At 50.6% G+C, this 20790-nt stretch overlaps 1 protein-coding gene across 10 annotated transcripts in view; it reads right to left on the bottom strand.

The window, feature by feature from the left end:
- The window catches only part of SHANK3 (SH3 and multiple ankyrin repeat domains 3), a 446567-nt gene that overhangs the window by 366932 nt on the left and 58845 nt on the right, over positions 1–20790 (bottom strand). For all 10 annotated transcript variants that reach the window (XR_008332510.1, XR_008332512.1, XR_008332511.1 and 7 more), the window contains exon 2: positions 14483–14973. Coding sequence is in view for 7 of the 10 variants with exons in the window: in XM_053406551.1 (XP_053262526.1) it covers positions 14483–14863 (381 nt within the window). In the remaining 3 variants the exon portion in view is untranslated. The remainder of the gene's footprint in view (positions 1–14482; positions 14974–20790) is intronic.

The raw sequence follows: 20790 nt of genomic DNA, 5'->3' as shown, positions 1-20790 counted from the left end.
TCGCTCTATAAGACGCACCAGACCACAAGTCACACCTAGTTTTTGGAGAAGGAAAACAAGAAAAAAAATATTCTGAATCTCAGAAGCCAGAACAGCAAGAGGGATCGCTGCGCAGTGAAAGCAGCAATCCCTCTTGCTGTTCTGGCTTCTGGAATACCTGCGCAGCCTGCATTCTCTCCATAAGACGCACACACATTTCCCCTTACTTTTTAGGAGGGAAAAAGTGAGTCTTATAGAGCAAAAAATACGGTAAGTACGTAACCAGAGGTACCACTGTATGTGAGTGAAAACCACCAGCAAAAGTGTGACAGACTGGGAGCACCCAGGTGACTCTGCCCCCCTGCCTGGAAGCCTTGCTCAGCACCCATCCCTCTGGCTTCCGGGGTTCCTTTCAGCAGGAATCACCCACACACGTTTCCAAGCATTCCTTTGCTGCCAGAAAGAGAAGAAACCAGCCTTGTTCTGTTGTGCTCCCCCCCCCCCCAAAAAAAATCAAACAAACCAAAAACCACAAGTTGGTGGCTTAATCCTGCATTCCACATTCCGGCAGATTCACGGTGCGCACACATACAAACACATGCACATGGGATCAGTCTAGTGCATAAGGGGAACAGCGAGGGGATTTCCAAATTCCTTTGGGCTTTGGACAGGCTACAGATCAAAGTAGTTGGGGTCGCAGGGCAGGGGAGTCCATGAGTGGAGAGCAGCGATAACTCCTCGCACCCAAAACACAACGCTTCGTAGCTGGTTCACCCAGCACATTATTTTTCCAGCGGACTATTTCCGCACTCCTCTTTCGAAGCAGCACGGAGGAAAGCAGAAATAAAATGGCACCCTTCTTACTGCTGGGGGCTCAGTTGTTACTAGAAGCCACATAAATGGCAAAGCAGCTCTCAGGAGTCTTGTGAGGGGAGGACCACATCCTCACCTCTGGCCAATATGGAAGCACACACACACATGCCCCAAATTCCCCACATGCATTCTGAGAATGTAAACAGTTAACTCTTCAAAAATTGTCATCCAGAGAGTATTGTAAGCCACAAGGCTCTTGGATAAGAAGGACCTAAAGGCATCATAGAACCATAAAAATGTAGGGTTGGAAGAGACCCCTAGGGTTATCTAGTCCAACCCTCTGCAGTGCTGGAATCTCGGCTAAAGCATCCCTAAAAGATGGCCATCCAACCTGTGCTTAAAAACCTCCAATGAAGTAGAGTCCACCACCTTTCAGTGGAGTCCCTTCCATGGCCGCACAGCTCTTGCCCTCAGAAAGTTCTTCCTGATGTTTGGTTGGAATCTGCTTTCTTCTCACTTGAAGCCATTGGCTTGGTTCCTCCCCTCCAGAGCAGGAGAAAACAAGCTTGCTCCCTCTTCCATGTGACAGCCCTGAAGATATTTGACTATGGCTATCATATCTCCTCTCTGTCTCTGCTTTTCCAGGGTTATTCAGCTGCCCAGAGTGCCGAAGATGCTTAGTGTTGCATTAAATGCAATTTTCTTTGCCAATTCTGTGGATGAGTTATTGGAATGTTAACAGACCATTTTAAAGGTTGGTCGTTAGCCTAGTTTAGTTAACCATTTGGTGTTACGTTGAGTAAATCAGGCCAGTTTCTCCACTGCTAACCCAAAAGAAACGGCTCCGATCGCTTGTCGCTCAAAACAGAAACAGCTTGCCATATGGCAACGTGGGAATCAGAAATGGCACCTGCGAATCTGAGCTGAAGAGCTCTGGCCAGTCTCTGCTGCAGGGGCCAACCCTAGGAATGTAAGAAGATCCGGGCTCCCGGATCAAGCCAAAGGAGGCCCACCAAGTCCGGTATCCTGTTCTCAGTGGCCACCCAAATGACAGTAGGAAACCTGCAAGGACAAGGACATGGACACAACAGCAACTCAAATTCCCGGCAGCTGGGGCCACAGACACACCGTGCATTAAAAGCACATGGCTGCCCCAAAGAATCCTGGGAATGTCACCAAGATACAATTCCTAGCACTCACAAGCTACAGCTCCCTCGGTTCTTTAAGAAGTCAATGCGCTCTAAGCGCATGCTCTGTTTGCAGCCTGGTTTATAGAGGCACATAGTCACCCTGAAAAGAAAAAAAAGTGTCATGGAAAATAAATATGAATCTTACGGCATGTTATGCGATAAACAAAAACATGGTGAAAATGGCTCACAGATGGTATTTAACACCCACCAGAAATGGTCTAAAAAAGAAGACGGTAAATGTTGGAAGTGTATGAAATTGAGGGATCTTTTATTCACACGTGGTGGTCCTGTAAAATAGTTAAGGAATATTGGGCAAGTGCATATTATGAATTAAAAAAGAAACTTAAAAAACATTCCCAATGACACCTGAGATTTTCCTCTTGCGGATGGGAACAACAGAGGTCCCCCAAAAAACGAAAGAGTTTACTACTATACGCCGCCTCCACAGCTAGAACCTTATGGGCACAAAGCTGGAGAACAAGTCTAGTACTAAGGAAGAATGGCTGAGTAAAACGTTTGAATATGCTGAACTGGCTGGTCTGACAAACAGAATAAGAGAAAATGAATATAAGGAGGTATGGACAATGGTTATTGACTATTTCAAGAACCCGCATGGACAAATGCATAGCTTAGCAGGTCTCATTTAAATCCAGCACAGATGAAATAGATAAAGAGTATTTAATAGATGACAAATTGGATGATTAAAAAGATGTGGATTACGCGGAGTCACACTTCTCTGAAGTCTCTCAGCCCCCCTCACCTCACAGAGTGTTTGTTGTGGGGGAGGAAGGGAAAGGAGAATGTGAGCCGCTTTGAGACTCCTTAGGGTAGTGATAAAGCGGGATATCAAACCCAAACTCTCATGTGAGACTATGGAAGGAGCTGTTGTTGTAACATGAAGGATATGGTCTGGGTATAGTGACGTAGACTAGGTCACCTCACAGCCTGAATTGTCTTCAATTAATGCATACGCACGATCCCTAAAAACCTCCCCAGGTTATGAGGGCAGGGGGAGAGGAGGGCAGAAATAAGATTCTAGACCTCATGACTACCAGGCAAGTCTTGGACAAAGTGCAATTGGAACTCAAGGAGTGTCTCCACCCCCATCGTTCTGCCCAGACACTGAGGTCCAGCGCCGAGGGCCTTCTGGCGGTTCCCTCGTTGCGAGAAGCAAAGCTACAGGGAACCAGGCAGAGGGCCTTCTCGGTGGTGGCGCCCACCCTGTGGAACTCCCTCCCACCAGATGTCAAAGAGATAAACAACTACCTGACATTCAGAAGACATCTTAAGGCAGCCCTATTCAGGGAAGTTTTTAATGTGTGACATCTTAGTGTATTTTTGGTCTTTGTGGAAGCTGCCCAGAGTGGCTGGGGAAACCCAGCCAGATGGGCGGGGTACAAATAAATAATAATAATAATAATAATAATAATAATAATAATAATAATCAAGATGCAGCTTCCAGGAGGCTTTGGGGCACTTGCGTCCCTGCCCAAGTCCTTCAAAATATCTTTGCCCTTTGCCTCACCAGTGCTTGCCAAAATACTCCCAGCTTCTAAGAAAAGCAAATCCTGCAATTACCATCAATTATGCATTTTTTAAAAAAATTCAATATTGGTGGACAACTGGAGTGCAGTTGTCTTTTTTTGACTTTGCATAACTCATGCACATCCGCCCACAGCGCTGGGGCTGCCTTCCTGTGTCCTTCAGTCCTAGATTTTTGAGTTTTCACCCAATACCATTAGGTGCCCACTGAGCTTTTGCTTGCGAAGTTAAACTCATGAGGCGTTTCCTCTTGGGATTTCCCCCCATGATCAAGAGAAATGACATGCTGGAGTATTTGCAGGGAAAGAGCACAAGGTCTCCCACAGGGAGCCAATTTCCAAGCAGATCTCCCCACTCTCATCAAATCTCTTTTAAATGTCGGAAATGTGAATAGCAGCCCTGGGTGATGGGCTCTTGGGGCAAAGCACTCTGATCTGGTCTCTCCTTCCCCGTGGTGCCAACAGATAGATGGAATTTCTCACCCTCTCAACCCCAACCTCTCACACCAGCTCTTTTCTTTCCTCTTTCACTGTTCCTCACATCTTATTTATTTTGTTCCAGCACATCATTTGTGACAGCTAAGTTCACCCCACTCAACTCACCTGAGTGAGTAAGTATTCATTTGCTGTGGATTAGTCATGACAATGATTTAATTTCAAGATTTGCTGTGATGCTCAATAGCGTATTTCATACTGCCACACTGCCAACTGTAAGCAGAACCTACCGAGCCGAATCAGCCCCACCAGATTCGATGGCGAAGATTTAAGCCCTCAAAGTTTCCCAGTCAGAAACTTTACCTAACTCTGTGCCCAGAAACAGCCTCACCTTACTTCCCGGAGCTTGCTTGAGCTCCGTCAACAAAGCAAGGCCCTCTTGCAAATTTATGCAACATTCTCCTAGGACACGGGTGGTGCTGTGGGTTAAAGCACAGAGTCTAGGAATTGATGATCAGAAGGTCGGCGGTTCGAATCCCCGCGACAGGGTGAGCTCCCGTTGCTCGGTCCCTGCTCCTGCCAACCTAGCAGTTCAGAAGCACGAAGTGCAAGTAGATAAATAGGTACCACTCTGGTGGGAAGGTAAACGGCATTTGGTTCGCCAGAAGTGGCTTAGTCCTGCTGGCCACATGACCCGGAAGCTGTACGCCGGCTCCCTCGGCCAATATAGCGAGATGAGCGCTGCAACCCCAGAGTCAGTCACGACTGGACCTAATGGTCAGGGGTCCCTTTACCCTTTACCTCCTAGGTTTGGCCAGGCTGCATTACAAGAACGAAATGTGCAAACCAAAAACAGGAACAAACCCAGAATCTGGAAGACTTAGGTGCCAGTCATAGGTGCCAGTCAAAAAGGTTTGCCCTGGCATATCTCCATACACCATGTGGCATAGGAACGGCAGCGCTCAGCAGCCTCCTCAGCACCACTTTGAAAGCAAAACCAGACTCTGGATCAGGCCACCGTAGCAGGAAAAAAGACACCCCATCCAATGTACCCCTGAAGGCACAGATATCACACAAAATACCAGAGATCTTAAGAAGGAATCCCTCAGCTGGGCCTGTCCTGAAGGCAACCAAGGAATGAAATATAGGATTCCCTCCCAGGTTGAGCTAGGCACAAATTATGAAGGGGTCCAGCTGTCGCCCTTTCTGAAACTAGTTCAGAGAGAAACTGTTGGTCTCATTCTGTCTGTTCCTAATGTTTCTGAGAAGCTAAGAGGAGCCTGGAGGCAGCTGGATCAGGGCAAAGCAGACCTGTCTAATCCAGCACCCAAGAAACCTGAAAGCAACAGCACTCCCTGCTGGACGTCTAGCAACTGGCAATTAGAATCATAGAACTCTAGAGTTGGAAGGGACCCCGAGGGTCATCCAGCCCACCCCCGTGCAATGCAGGAATGGCAACTGCCTCCAAGAGTGGAGGTAGAACATAGAGAACCATCATGTCTAGTAGCCACTGAGAATCTTATCCTTCATGAATTTGACTAGCCCTCTTTTAAAGCCATCCAAGTTGATGCCCATCGCTGCCTCCTGTGGCAGGGAGTTCCACAGTTGAACTATGTGCTGCATGAACAAGTCCTTTCTTTTATCTGGGCTTCATTGGATGGCCATTGGTTCTAGTGATATGAGATGAGGAGCAAAACTTTTCTCTCTCCCCTTTCTCCCTGACAAGCGTCATTTTATAAACCTCTAGCACGTCACCTCTGGTTTTTTTTTAAAGAAATATTTATTGAAGATTTACAAAAACATAAATACAGAAACACATAATAAAATAAAAAATAAAAAATAAAGATACAACATACAAAAGCAAAGAAAAAATAAGAAAAATTAAAAACAATTCCATTTTTCATAACTTAAAACTCATTTGCTTGTTTCTTTGACCTCCTCACACCTCCCCTTCTTGTATTCCCATTTAAATAATCAAATCAGCAAATCCTTACCCTCTTTCATTTATCTTAACTCTATATCTTAACATTTTATAACTCTATATTTTCATCCATTATCAACTCATTTTTGCAAATTCTCATTAACTTTGTTGCTAGTGCCTCTTATTTTCAATCCAACATCATTTTAACATTCATTAATTTTACAATGTTTCTGCAAATAATCTTTAAATTTCTTCCAATCTTCTTCCACCAACTCTTTTCCCAGGTCTCGGATTCTGCCAGTCATTTCCGCCAATTCCATATAGTCCATCACCTTCATCTGCCATTCTTCCAGGGTGGGTAGATCTTGTGTCTTCCAATACTTTGCAATAAGTATTCTTGCTGCTGTTGTTGCATACATAAAGAACGTTCTATCCTTCTTTGGCACCATATCACGTCACCTCTGAGGGCTCATGCACACTTCCCCTTGCGCCATGCCTGAAAAGCAGGGGTACAAGCAGTTTTCCGCTTCTCCCATGCTTTCTATGCATGAGACAAACATCAACCCTAAGAAACCCGGGATGGACCTTTGCTCCAATTTGGCACTAAAGATGGGTTTTCCCAGGGGGAAGCAGCTGGGCAAGTGGGATGTTTCCCCTTTAAAAGTGTTAATAGCTGGGGGGTTGTTTCAATGGAAACCATGGCGATGGGACTTTTAACCCTTTTAACCCTGAAACAAGCAAAATCCCCCCCCTACCCAAAAGCTGATAATTGCCCATGGGGCAAAAAGATACAGGTACCATTTAGGTACCCATGGGGCAAATGCAATAGATTTTTTTTTGGGGGGGGTGGAAAGACTTTTAATTAAGAAAATGATGTGGGGAGGGCAGAACCATAGCTGGGGAGGGGCTAGCCAGGTGAAGCCTCCAGAGGAGCTCCATTCAGGCTGCCAGCCTGCCTGTGTGTGTGCGCGCACGCAAACACGCAAGGGTGTGTGTGTGCCCCCAACTGGGTCTTTGACCCGAGTAAAATAAAACCCAGTTCTGCCCCTCGTGTGGGTTTCCATCATCACTCTCCCCCAGTGCAGCGGTCCCAATCTGAATGGGCAGCAGCACACACAGATGTGATTCAAAGTGTTTTCCAAAAGTGGGGTCTTGGTTGAGGAGCTCCTGGTTCACATCAGCTAGGTCACGAATCTCGTGGTGCCCACATAGCCGTTCGTCCTCCACCCACCGTCCCCGTGGCTCTGGGGCACTTTGCTTGATGAACCTCCTTCCTGGCAGGGACCAGGCTCTTTGCCTCCACAACCTGATCCTTTTCAATGGTGATGCTCTGGGCTGATTAAAAACCTCCCCTGATATCCAGCCCGATCCTCCTCCTCCTCTCCATTTCTTCCTTGCTTGCCGCTTTCCAGGATCCAGGCTGTCTTCCTTCGGCATGACCTACATTCAGTGTTCCTAGACGGACGCCCTTGTACTGGCTCAGCTCTTATCAGGATGCCAGTGATGGCCCTGGAGGGGCTGGGGGGGCAGTGGAGCACACACACCCCAGACCTCCCTTCCTATACTCTGCAACATCACCTCTGGGTGTGCAATGGCTAAAATGTACAATCACCACTCTGAAACTGACAACAACTTGCACAGCACAGCTGCTGAAGAACACCGGGAAATGTGAGCCACACACGGCAAGAACCAGCACAGAGCCAATCACAGAATGGTAGGATTCTAGAGTTGGTATGGGCCCTTAAAGTCATCTAGTCCAGCCCCCTGCAATGCAGGAATCACGGCTCAAGAATCCTTGGCCATCCAAATTCTACTTTAAAACTTCCAATGAGGGAGAGTCCATATAATAATAATAATAATTTATTATTTATGCCTAGCCCATCTGGCTGGGTTTCCCCAGCCACTCTGGCCGGCTCCCAATAGAATATTAAAAACACGACAAATACAGTGGTACCTCTGGTTAAGAATTTAATTCATTCCGGAGGTCCATTCTTAACCTGAAACTGTTCTTAATCTGAAGCACCACTTTAGCTAATGGGGTCTCCTGCTGCTGCCGCACGAATTCTGTTCTCATCCTGAAGCAAAGTTCTTAACCCGAGATACTATTTCTGGGTTAGCGGAGTCTGTAACCTGAAGTGTCTGTAACCCAAGATACCACTGTACATCAAACATCAAAAACTTCCCTAAACAGGGCTGCCTTCAGATGTCTTCTAAAAGTTGGATACTTGTTTATTTCCTTGACATCTGATGGGAGTGTGTTCCACATGGAGGGCGCCACCACCGAGAAGGCCCTCTGCCTGGTTCCCTGTAACTTTGCTTCTCGCAGTGAGGGAACTGCCAGAAGGCCCTCAGAGCTTTACCTCAGTGTCTGGGATGGAGGATGGGGGTGGAGACGCTCCTTCAGGTATACTGGGCTAAGGCCGTTTATGGCGAGAATCCCATATGCACAAAGATGGAGAGAGGAAACAGTCCCTACCAAGAAGGAGTGGCAGATGGAATTAATGGAAGATGCAGAATGAGCAAGCTTAGCCAGCAAAATTAAAGAGCAAGAAAAGTTTTAAAGAGGAATGGAAGCCATTTGCAGACTACCTAAAAAAACCATTGCAAAAATGTTAGAACTTTTGTTGGTTTGGCATAAGCTAAGCATTCATAGTTTATAATGAGAAGAATTTGAATGTTTAAATAGTTAGAAAAAATAGAATGTGCAGCAGGAATGGTAAACTTTGATGAGCCATGGAAGGATGGATGGGAAGTCGATGGAATGGAATTATGGATTGATGGAATATTTTTTCTCCTTTCACTTTTTCCTTCTATTCTTCAGTTCTGTATTTTGTGCTTTTATAAATCCATATTATAAAAAAAAAATGAAAATGAAAAACACTTGAGGTCACTGGCCAATCTGAACCGATGAGCAAACTCTTCTCCTTCCACCCTCCCCCCCAAATTTGGCAACTACTCCTGACCTGGGCAATGCCCATCAACTGTACCATAAGCAAGCGCAAGTCTCTTCCAGCGATCTCCGGCACACACATCAAAGCAAGGGCCAGAAAAGTGCCAGTCCTGGACACCCATGGCAAATTTACCCAACCTGCTACTCTCCAGAAGTTTTGGACTACAACTCCCATCAGCTTGCTTGGGGCTGATGGGAGTTGTAGTCCGAAACAGCTGAGGGCACCAGCTTGGGGGATGCTGCTCTGGAGGCCTTGCCTGCACAGGAGTCGCTCCAACGTGGCTGCTAGGACCCCACAGCTCCAAGCCGTTTCTGCTGAGGGTGGGGGGTGCCATTCGCCCTCTAAGCCGGCAACGTTGCGCTGTACTGACGGAAGCCCCCCCCCCAAGAGTTGCCGGAGCACAGCTGGGAGCATCGGCGCACACAACTCCCACCCCTCCCTGATGTCACCCAGCAGTCTTGCATGCATGCTAAACATCTGGCACAGCTTCCTGCTGGGCTCCCAGTTCAGCACACCCAGTTCCCTGTGAGCCGAGGAGCTGCTGGCGCCAGTCCCCCCCCCCAGCCCTCTGTGGCAAGGGTGGGTGAAGCAGGAAATAACCCCCAGCCAACAGAAGCCCCCTGCAACTGGCAGAGCAGGCAGGCCCTGCCCCAGCTCTGCAAGCATCCTCAAGGAGCCCCAGAGATGCCCACTGGCCTGGATACCTGTGTAGATCAAATCACGTGAGGACACACACACACACACCTGCTTCCACACTGAGGGGAGGGCAGCACACTGCAGGATCCAAGAAACTGCAGAGCCTCAGCCCCCAAACGTGCGCAAACATGCGCAACATGTCCAGTCTCAGGAATGTAAGAAGCAGATGATTGAGAATCGTGAACTCAGGGACGGAGAATCATAAAGCGTCAAAATCGAGATTTGGAAAATATGGAAACAATGAGGAGTAGCAGGACTGAGATGTGGAGATACGCTTCAGAGATCCAGACTGTGGGGAGCTCTGAAAAATTAATAATTATAATTTGGGACTATAATTTGGTCTTTTTTATTTTAATTGGAGTATTATGATTGGATATATTAACTGGATGTTTTGTATTGGAAAATCAATATATTTTTTTATATATATATAAAAAAGGAATGTAAGAAACTGGTTTATCCCAATCTAGGCCCCATTGGTCAGTCTAGATCAGTTTGGCCACCTCATGAGAAGAGAAGACTCCCTGGAAAAGACCCTGATGTTGGGAAAGATGGAGGGCACAAGGAGAAGGGGACGACAGAGGACAAGATGGTGGGACAGTGTTCTCGAAGCTACAAACATGAGTTTGACCAAACTGCAGGAGGCAGTGGAAGACAGGAGTGCCTGGCGTGCTCTGGTCCAGGGGGTCACGAAGAGTCAAAAACGACTAAACAACAATAACAAATGTCCACACTGATTGGCAGCCGTGGCTCGCCAGGATTTCAGGCAGGGGTCTCTCCCACTCCTACTTGGAGTTGATGGGGGTACAAAGTAGAAACTTAACCCCATAGAGGGGAGGCTCTGGGGCACAGACCTAAATGGCCTCCGGATCCGCAGCAGAAGGCCAGCTAGCACTTGTCGGTAGCAAGTCAATTACACTTTGAGGCTCCCTCCTCTCTTCCTGGCTCCCCATTTCCCAGGGCATCTCTGTGGCACCACCCTCTGGTTTCACTGCTAAGGTTAAGGGCTTTGCTCAAGTTGAAGCTATAGGGCAGAGAAGGCAGCCATCCCATGAAAGCAAGGCTTAGCCAAGCCCCGCTGGCACTGCCACCCTCTCACCCATGCCTTGCTTGGTTGCTCCCTCCGTGCAGCAAACAGGGAATTTATTTCCGGGATGGGGCAGTTTGCCGGGACGATTCCAACCACCACCTCCAACAGGCACACCAAAGCTGTGCCCAAACTTTCCACCCACACAAATAGCCAGTTTTGATGGCAAATTGATCAAAATGCCCCTCATCCTCCAAGCCTGCTGGGTTGTGTCTTCCCACTCAGGGACAGGGAACCTGTTACACTCCAGACATTGTTGGACTACAACTCCCAGCAGTCCTGAGTGCTGGCCGGGACTGATGGGAGCTGGAGTCCAGCAACAGCTGGAGAGCCTCAGGTGAGCCATGGCAGAGTTAGCAGCACCTCCCTCAGTGGCCGGCTCTGTCCTTCTGAGGACTGAGCGCCCTGCTCAAACCTCCCACTTGCCAAAACCTCTCCCCCATGGGCCAAACATCCCAGTTCTTCTCTGCTTATCACAGACCGTGCGCACACCACAGCTTGGTGGCAAAGGCAGCCAAATGGCCAATTCCACACTACTGTGCTCGCCACATTCCTTCATGCTTCCTTGCCCTGAAGAGAGATTCATACAGTGGTACCTCTGGTTGCGAACCGGATCCGTTCCGGAGGCCCGTTCGTAACATGAAAAGAGCGCAACCTGAAGCACCATATCTGCGCAGGTGCGTGGCGTGATTTGGCGCTTGTGCACATGCACGAAGCGTGATTTAGCGCTTCTGCGCATGTGCGAGCGGCGAAACCCAGAAGCAACCGTTTCCAGTACTTCTGGGTCACCACAGGACGTAACCTGAAAGAACGTAACATGAAGGTATGACTGTAATTTATTTGGAGTGTGCCCATGGCCTGAGGGGCTCCGGAGCTGGCACTGAACAGGTCTGTCTTTGCCTTCATTGCTGACAATGTCTCCTTCCCCACCTAGAATCATGGAATCGTAGTTGGAAGGGAACCCTGAGGGTTATCCAGCCCAACCCCCTGCAATGCAGGAATCTCAACAAATGCATCCATGACAGATGGCCATGCAACCTCTGCTTTAAAAACTGCGCTGTTCCAGCATCTCCTTCTTCCCTCTGAAAGGGAACTCTAGGGCATTGTGTACTTTTAGAGAGGGAGAGGGTCAAAAATGGCACTAATAAAAACTTCTGGCCTACCTGGGAAGGCTGTTGTGATGATGATGGTGATAATTTATTATTTATACCCCACCCATCTGGTTTCCCCTGCCACTTTGGGCGGCTTTCAATAGAATATTAAAAGCACGATAAATACATCAAACATTAAAAACTCCCCTAAACAGGGCTGCCTTCAGATGACTTCTAAAAGTCAGATAGTTCTTTATTTCCTTGACATCTAATGGTAGGGCGTTCCACAGGGCGGGCGCCACCACCGAGAAGGCCCTCTGCCTGGTTCCCTGCAAGAATATCATAAAACGGACACAAGAAAAGCAGGGTGCAAATGCTGTTTTTGATCCCGAACTCACTCATAATGCCACTTTCTGATTAAAAAAAGGGGGGGGAATATTTGCCACATTCCTTGGATGGCTGCCATTTCGAAGCCATCCTCAGCCAATAAGACTTTTGCCAAAACCTCACCACCCCATGTTTGTTCCAGGAAGAAGGGATCATAATAACTTTTCCAAACTATGCTCAAGCTGTGACTTTGGAGAGCCTCCAAGTGGCAGAGAGTCCCCACGGCAGCTGAGCAGCAACAAAGAACCCCTCGTAAGAATCCCTGCCTTCACCCAAATTCACGGCACCCAAATTCACAGCACCCAAAGGCAATGCCACCCGGAACAGATATCCTCCCTCTCTTATTTCCACCCTCAGGAGAACTCTGAGCCAGGAATAGGCATTCTGCTTCCTAGCAGAGGCAGCTAACCAGCTGGGGGGGCAGTTTTGAGTGGGGGTGGGGGGTGGGAAGGGATAGGCATGTGAAAGAAGACCAGGTAAGTGCAGGAAGAGCTTTGCTGAGCAGGAGGAGATTGAGGAGGGGCTGGCTGGCGGCAAAGTGGACCCCCCCCCCAAGCATCACCCCACCTCCCCAAAAACCTCTTCTCTGCTCTTGCATCTGGCTGTGCAGCAAAACCACAGCCCTCCGTTCATTTCCAGGCTCCTTTCCTTTGCTGCCTCTACCAGGTGAGTTCTAGGAAGCCCACCTGATGGTTTGTACCGCTGCCGGTTTTCTCCCCAACCCTGTTGAGAGCAGCTCTGTAAGGAAGCCAAGCAAAGGGGTGGGGGATGGGGGGCAGGCTCTCCTCTCTGGGTCAGCCAAAAGGAGCCTCAGGGAGCTCCTACCCCCACCCCAGCCCCCACAACCAAGATCAGCATACATCACCCCAAACATTCTCCTTCCCCATCACCTCTGCATTCCCACCCAGATGGTGCAAAGAGAAATTCACCCCCACCATCACCCACCCATGAAGCAGAGGGGGCTGAGCCGTGTGTGTCCCCCCCCCACTCCACCCATCAGCATCTGGGGGGAGAGAAGGCTGTCAAGAACCAGGGACTGGGATGTTCGGGTCCTTGTGTGGGAACCTGTAGAGCCCCCCACAGATCAGGGGTCTCAAGATCACAGGAGGCACATGCAGGGACCCCTCTGCCTTCGTATCACACCAACACCACCAATAGGGCAGCCCCACGGATCTTCAGTGGGTCCGAAATCTGCACAGGACAGGCAACTCGCCTCAAAGGGCACACACACATTCCCCACCCCATAGATCTGGCACAGTCCCCACAGAATAGATGTGGCCAGAGCCGGGGTGGGGTGTGGGGAGGATAGCCCAAAGCCCCACAGAAGAAGAGAAGGCGCTCCCTCTAAGCCCCCAACCATCCAACAGAAACACCCCACAGGATCAGCAGACGAGCTGCCAGACCCTTGGAAGCTTGGCCCCACAGAAAGCACATCCCTCATCAGCAGCATAGAAGGATGGACACCCCCCCCCCCCCAAAAAAAAGAGAAGAAGACACAGCCCAGCTTCTCAGGGCCACAAATACACCCTCTTCAGTTTGCTAGGACAGGCAAACTGTCCCTTCTTCAAAATGCTCAGAAACAGTTGTAGAAGTCCAGCCACACAAAAAACATGAACACCACCCCCAGCTCTGGAGTGGGACAGCCACCCCCCATTGCATATCTCTCCCCCCCCTTTCAAGAACTCCTCTCAGGGCAGCTGGGCACCCTCTGCCCATCCATCAACATTCTCCCTCAGCTGTTTGGGGCAGAAGCGGGTGGCTGTTGGCCCCTTGGGAGAGCAAAAGCGCAGGGGCCTTTTCCTACTCCGCCCTGAGCCCCATCCTGCTTCGACTGGGAGGGGGCCTTCCAATATGGCCCCAGCCTCTATCTCTATCTCTCCGTGCCGCTCAGATGCAAGCCGGTCCTCCAGGAAACGCTCCGCTCTCTCTCCTGCTCCCCACCCCAGCCCCCACCCACCCGCCCATTCCATCACTGGAACCAAAACCTGGGTGGGGGCACCCCCTCGCCCAGGCTGCGGAGCACCCTCCTGCCTGGAGAAAGGGGCATCTCGGAGGCGGAGGGTGCCGCCTGCCAGGAGAGCAGGGAAATCCCAGTGGGGCTGGTCACCTCCCCACCCCCTCTCCATCCCACACCCCCCTCGTGAGACTGCAGTTGCCGTAAAAGTTTCGCCAGCCATTCCACAGGCAGCGGAAGGCGAGCAGGAGGCGGAGGCGGCTCTCGCTGCCCCATCCCGGGGAACTTGCGCATCTCTGGGGCCTCCGGCGGGTCTGCCCCCCACCCCACCGCCAGCCCCGGGTGTCCCTCCGGCGTGCGGGGACCAGGCCGGCGGCCGAGCCTGCAGCCTCCCTCCCCGGTCCGAGGCGCGCAAGGCGAGCAGAGCGAGAAGCACTCACCGTTTGCTGGAGGTCTGGGATCCCGATGCGCACGACAAGGGCATTGGGCGCCGGCTCGTCCATCCGCCCGGGCGGTGATGCCAGCTTGTCGGAGCAAGGGCCGGGGCCGGCGGTGGCGGGGGGCTTGATGGTATCATACAGGGTCTCCTCCTTGAGGCTGCCTTCCGCCGCGCTGCTCTCCCCGGGATCGCCGTTGACAACGCAGAGCTGGTGGTGCTGGAGCGCAGGAGGAGGAGGATGCTGCTGCTGCCGCCGCTGCTCCTCGTCGTCCTCGTCGTCCTCCTCCTCCTCCTCTTCCTGATGCTGCTGCTCTGCTTTCTCCTGCTGCTGCTGCTGCTGCTCCGGAGTCTCATGTTTGCTGCTCGCTGGACTAAGAGGCATGCTCTGTGCGCCAGAGGAGTGTGCGGCGGCGGCGGCGAGCGTGCGTGAGAGTGGGCGAGGGTGAGAGCACGGAGAGTAGGCAGGGAAACTAAGGAAAGCACATCACACTCCTGGGGCACAAGCACACAGGTGGGGTGGAGGCAGGAAGGGCAGCAGCAGCAGCGGGGGGCGGGGTGGGGGGCAAGGGGTACGCGGCAGCAGCAACGGGGAGCCATGGGGCATCAGGAAGGGGGCGCAAAGGGGGCAGGGAAAGGAGGCACCGGGCAGGAGGGCAAGCAGGGCAGCCGAATGGGCGCACAAGGCCATGCACAGAGAAATGGGCACACAGGTAAGGGCCACAAGGGGAGGAGGGGGCCACAGCGCCCCATGCCAGGGCAGGGCAAAAAAGAGAGGGGCAGGGGTAGTGTGGGGAATGATTGCACGGCGTGGGAGGGAAAGAGAGAGAAACGGGAGTGGGGTGGGGAAGAGAGAAAGAACAGATATACACACATTAAAACCCTGCCAGCAATTGTTCCCATCCCTGCCAAAGCTGCGATGTGGACTTTCTGGGAATTTCTGAACTGCATTGGGCAATTTGCGTCGTCAGGGAGATTTCCTGGTGCCCGAGAAAGCCGCCCAGTCGAGCATGTGCTTTTCACTAGCACGGTGTTTAGCCAAAAAAAAAAAAAAAAAAGGAAGCTCACGACTTGGAGGATGCCATGCCGCCCTAATGCTGCGCCGGCAATTGGCAACCCTTCGCTGTTGCTGATGAACTTAGGAAATGGGAAATTGGCCGCAGAAAAGGAAGGCCCCGGGACAAAAGAATCCCTCCGTGTCAGAGAGTCAACTGATTTGGGAAGCAAAGCATATACACGCTCCCCAGCCCCTGAGCAAGCTGCGTGCAAGTGAAGAGGCGTTTCCTGGAATCCTTTGCAACATCAGGAAGGATTCTGGGAGAGCAAGAGGCAAGGGCATTGAGAGCTGCGCCCCCAGCATGCTCTGCAACACTGCAAGGGGTCCTGGGGCACACACCTGTGGGGCCGCAAAACAGTGCAGCAAAAGGACAGGAACTGCTTTTCAGAAGGCGGGGTACCCAAAGGCAGGAGACAACGCTCAGGACAAGAGTTCTGCTGAGCAAGTGCAGAGTGCACAGAGGAACTTGTCACCAGAGTCAGCCCCAACTCACCTAGCATTAGGGAGCTGCGAATCCAGGAGTCATAAAGAATCCTGGTGTGTCTGGATGATCCCTGTAGATACACTGCTCCCCCAGGCCCATGTACGAGTCCGTCCCCCCCAACTCCATTGCCTCTTTCAAGTCATTGGCTCTTGAGGTTCAGCTCCCTCAGGTCAACTGTGCCAATGCACAGATTGAGTGAGGGCTCCACACGGCAGCCCAGAAGTTTACCCTTTCCTTTGGGTATGCTCTCCTCCTCAACCCATGACTCTTCCATCCCAGCACTTTCCCCCATGGAAACCGGCTCTTAACCAGTCAGTGGCAGCCTGCATTGCTCTTTGGTCTGGTTTGGCATTAAAGAGCAGGTTCCCAAGGGGAAAGCACCAGAGCAAAAGGAAAAGGAAAACAGATTGGATGTGTCATTTTAAAGCACAGGCCTGTGCCTGGAAAGAGCAGGGCAAAAGTTAAGTGTGGATGAGCTTGCAAAACATGGCCTTCTGATTATAATTCCCACCCGGCCGCCTCCCAGCATGACCAGTTCTTGGCAATCAGGGGTTTCACAACGGACGTGGTGCAAAAGTAATGAAGTATTGCAAGCAGATACTTACTGCCTTTAAATTCAAAAACAAGGGCTAAGTTCCATACTTTCTAAAACAACTCATCAAATCCAAATGTCTGAAGCAAATTCAGGCAGGGGTAATGCCTCAGCAGTCTAAAACGGTTTGATTCAGGCTCTGAAATACTGCCAATTTATTTTTTTAAAATTAACTTTGCTAAACCTGAGTTGCTGGCTTGCTGAGATCTAAGGCTAGAACCCTACAGCTCACAGAACACATTTGCCCAGGTGAGAATAGACCTTTCCTCAGAGTAAGCACACTGGATCCGGTTGCACATCTAGTAAAAAGCCCTTATTTTCTTTGGCAATGTTTCAGACACCAGCACCCAAATTTACCAGTGGATTATATCACAAGGCTTCCTAATGACTGGGCACAAATATTAACATATCCACTCTATTGGGAGGGGCTGTTTATGAGCTGAAGTGTCTCTTCACAGATTTTATGATCCCCAGCCCTGCAAGAGCGCACCCAAAAGTGCAAAGTGTGAATGTGACAAATGAGTGTTTGCTTCGCCTAGGTGCAGCTGTCAGAGAGCCCAGACTGGCCGAGGCCCCCTGTGGAGCCTTCTTCCAGAGGCAAAGCCAGGTTTGCCTCTGAGAAAGATCTGAAAAGACGCAGAGTGTGGAGATGGGAGTGAAAAGGCCTAGATTTTCAATAGCTGGCAACTAAGGAGATTCTCCCCTTTTGTTTCTGCCGCTTTGCCTTCCTGCAGACGCTGCAATCCTGCTCGCATTCATTTCCGCGGCTCTCAGGCGCAGCATGGAAGAGTTTCACCAGCTGCAACAGCAAAAGACTTCGTGGCAGTACTGGGCCAAGCGAGCGGGTTGGGGGAGCAAGGAAGGCCAGGGAGAAAGTTGGGGCACAGAAGGGAAGAATGACTCACAAAGGAGATCTTCCTTCTAAAGGCTCTTCGGCTCAGGAGGACATCAAGGAAGGTGGGAAGAAGCGCAAGAGAGGTGGCAAAAATATCCCCAGAAGAAAGGCCCAAGAGCAAGAGCAAGAAGAGAGGGAGGGGGTGCTGAGCCCCGATTGTCAATAGGGCCAGCCCCCCTCGGCAGGCAGCACTGCTCTATGTAGGGCTGCCTCTGAAGTCTGTTCAGAAACTTCAGCTGGTGCAGAATTCGGCAGCCAGGTTGCTCAGTGGGGCAAGACGGTTTGAGCTTATTGCACTGATCCTGGCCCCACTGCACTGACTGCCATGTAGCCTCCGGCCCCAATTCAAAGTGCTCATTTCATTTCATTCATTCATTTGAGGCCTTTTAGCCCGCTCTTTATTAAAATCAATCCCAGAGTGGCTTAGGACAGTAACTCTTAATACATATTCAACAAGAAAAACCATCCAAAAAACTAATCAAAACAATCACAAGCAAATCAACATCAGCCTCAGTAGACTCCTCCTTCGTTCCAGCTCATTTAACTAACTGCCTGAGTAAATGCATGTGTTTTGACCCATAAAGTCTTAAATGGCTCAGGACCACAATGCCTCAAGAACTGCCTCTCTCCAGAGGAACCAACCCAGACCCTGCGATCATCTTCTGAGGCCCTTCTTCATGTGCCTCCTCCATGAGAGTTCCAGAGAGTGATAGCATGAGAACAGGGCCTTTTTTGCAGTGGCTCCCCATTTGTGGCATGCTCTCCTCATATCTTTCGGCAAAAACATTGCTCTTCAACCAAGCCTTTGGCTGTTAATCAATCCACAGCCTGCATTTCTACACCAATGTTCGCCTGCACAAACCTTCACCAACCTAGTGCGCTTCAAAGGCTTTTGACTACACAGCTTCAACCACACTGCCTGAGTCTGATCCAGTGGGCACCGGGTTGGAGAAAGGTGGCTGCCTCTCTGTATTCCCCTGCCCCCCTCCCCTGTTCCAATGGCAGTCTCCTGACAATCATCATCATCATTTCATCTAGCATCTTCTTCAACAGTGGCCAAGCAGATGCCTCTATTGGGAAACCCCCAAGCAAGACCCAAGAACAAGAGCCCTCTCCCTTCGCAGGGTTTCCAGCAACCACGCAGGCACAGCGTGGCCATCATGGTTGATAGTTCTCTCCTCCTCCATGAATTTGTCTAATCCTCTCTTAAAGCCATCCGTGTTGGTGGTTTTCACTACCTTGTGGGAGGGAGTTCCACAGTTTAATAATGCACTATGTGAAAACAGCATTTCTTTTATCCGTCTCAAATCCTCCAGCATTCAGCTTCACTAAAAAAGTGGCAGCTTTTGCTTCCCTAGCCTGCTGCCTGCTCTGCTTTGACCTGAGATGAAACTCAAGGACAGTATAGAAGACATTCCAATATTTACTTTAGTTCCCTTCATCATCTTAAATAGATTCTTAAGCCCTATTCATTCAACTCTGTGGGGCCCAATCCCAGTCTGTTGTGCTGAGCTACCTGGCAAAGGAGTTCATTAGAAAACTTTGCTAAGACTGAGCTGCAAGAGCACTTGCATCTCATAATGTGCAAAATCAAATTTGACCAGACTTAACTTTCGCCCCACGCTTTCCAGGCACAGGCCAGGTGCTTTCAAGCTCCATGTCCAACTGCTCTTTTCTTCTCCCTGGAGCTTTCCCTGCAAAAACCCACTCTTTAAAGCTTAAGCACAACAAACAGCTGTTTGGGTTTTCTGCGGATTGCTGTTTGCTCCAATTCCGCAGTAAAGAGTGGGTGTTAGAGGGGAAACAGCACTCGGACACAGAGCCTGAAAGTGTGGATCGTGCCTGGAAAGTGCAAAGGAAAGGTAAACGTGGCTCTCGCAGTTCTCTCGCAGCCCGGGTTCAGCCATTGCTATCTGAAATCGACTTATTAATCAGCTGAGATCTTGCGAAGCTTGCCCAGAGCTAAGCTGGTCGGCAAAGCGTTCTGCTCCAATCTCAGCTGAGCACTGGCTGCAGCAGCAGCGGAGCCGTAAATGGCAGCAACTCCCTTGAGCTGGCAGCAGCTACCTGACTGGGGCAGGAGAGGGTTCAGTGTCTGTGGTCTACCTCCAACGTCAGAGGCAGCAATGCTTCTGAATCCCAATCGCTGAAAATTGCAGGAGGAGAGAGGACTGCTTGCTGGTTTCCCAATGGGGCATTTGGTTGGCCACTGGGAGAAGAGGACGCTGGACGATATGGGCTCCCTTTGACCTGATCTAGAAGGCTCATCTTGGGACACGGGTGGCGCTGTGGGTTAAACCACAGAGCCTAGGGCTTGCCGATCAGAAGGTTGGTGGTTCAAATCCCCGCGACGGGGTGAGCTCCTGTTGCTCTGTCCCAGCTCCTGCGAACCTAGCAGTTTGAAAACATGTCAAGTGCAAGTAGATAAATAGGTACCACTCCGGCGGGAAGGTAAACTGCGTTTCCATGTGCTGCTCTGGTTCGCCAGAAGCGGCTTAGTCATGCTGGCCACATGACCCAGAAGCTGTACACCGGCTCCCTCAGCCAGTAAAGCGAGATGAGCGCCGCAACCCCAGAGTCGGCCATGAGTGGACCTAATGGTCAGGGGTCCCTTTACCTTTACCTTAGTAGGCTCATCTATGTTCAGCCTCCCTCTGGGGCACCTGGTTAGCCACACTGAGTATACAATGCCGGACCAGATGAGCCTCCTTTGGCCTGATCCAGGCGCATGGCTCTTCTTAGATTCCTATGCCTACAAACAAACAAAAAAGGTGTTTGGAGGAACCCAGCAGCTTAGAGGATGGAGGCTTGAGCAAGACTCTGCAGCTGGAGCGTTCCATGTGTGACCTTTGGAGCGGGAGCACGTCAGCCAGTTCATGGTGCCCCATTCAGGGGATGTGGCAGTGCAGGAATGTCCCGTGTTCCTCACAATCCTGGGTTTGCCCCAGCGGGCACTCCAGAAGCTGCCTTGTGGACGCATTCCAAATGCACAACCCCCAACTGTGTGCAACATTTCCATATCACAGTTCCAAGCCTGGGCGACGCACAATTTGCATGATCAGCATGCTCTCTGTGCATATCAGATGTGCTACATTAGCGTCCCTCATTCGATGGGGAGCCTGCGGCCAGAGAGCCCTGACTTGGCCCAGCTGCTGCTTGTTGCAGGGGAACCTGTGCAGACTGGGGCTCTTCAGGATCAGGCCCCAGACTTGGTTCAGATGATGCCTGAGGCAAAGGATCTGGTGCGGACTGAGACTCCTCTGGCTCCGAGTCTGAGCCCAGGT

The sequence above is a fragment of the Podarcis raffonei genome, chromosome 10, assembly GCF_027172205.1.
Source record: "Podarcis raffonei isolate rPodRaf1 chromosome 10, rPodRaf1.pri, whole genome shotgun sequence".
NCBI classification, from domain to species: domain Eukaryota; kingdom Metazoa; phylum Chordata; class Lepidosauria; order Squamata; family Lacertidae; genus Podarcis; species Podarcis raffonei.
This window is presented reverse-complemented; position numbering and strand designations above follow the sequence as displayed.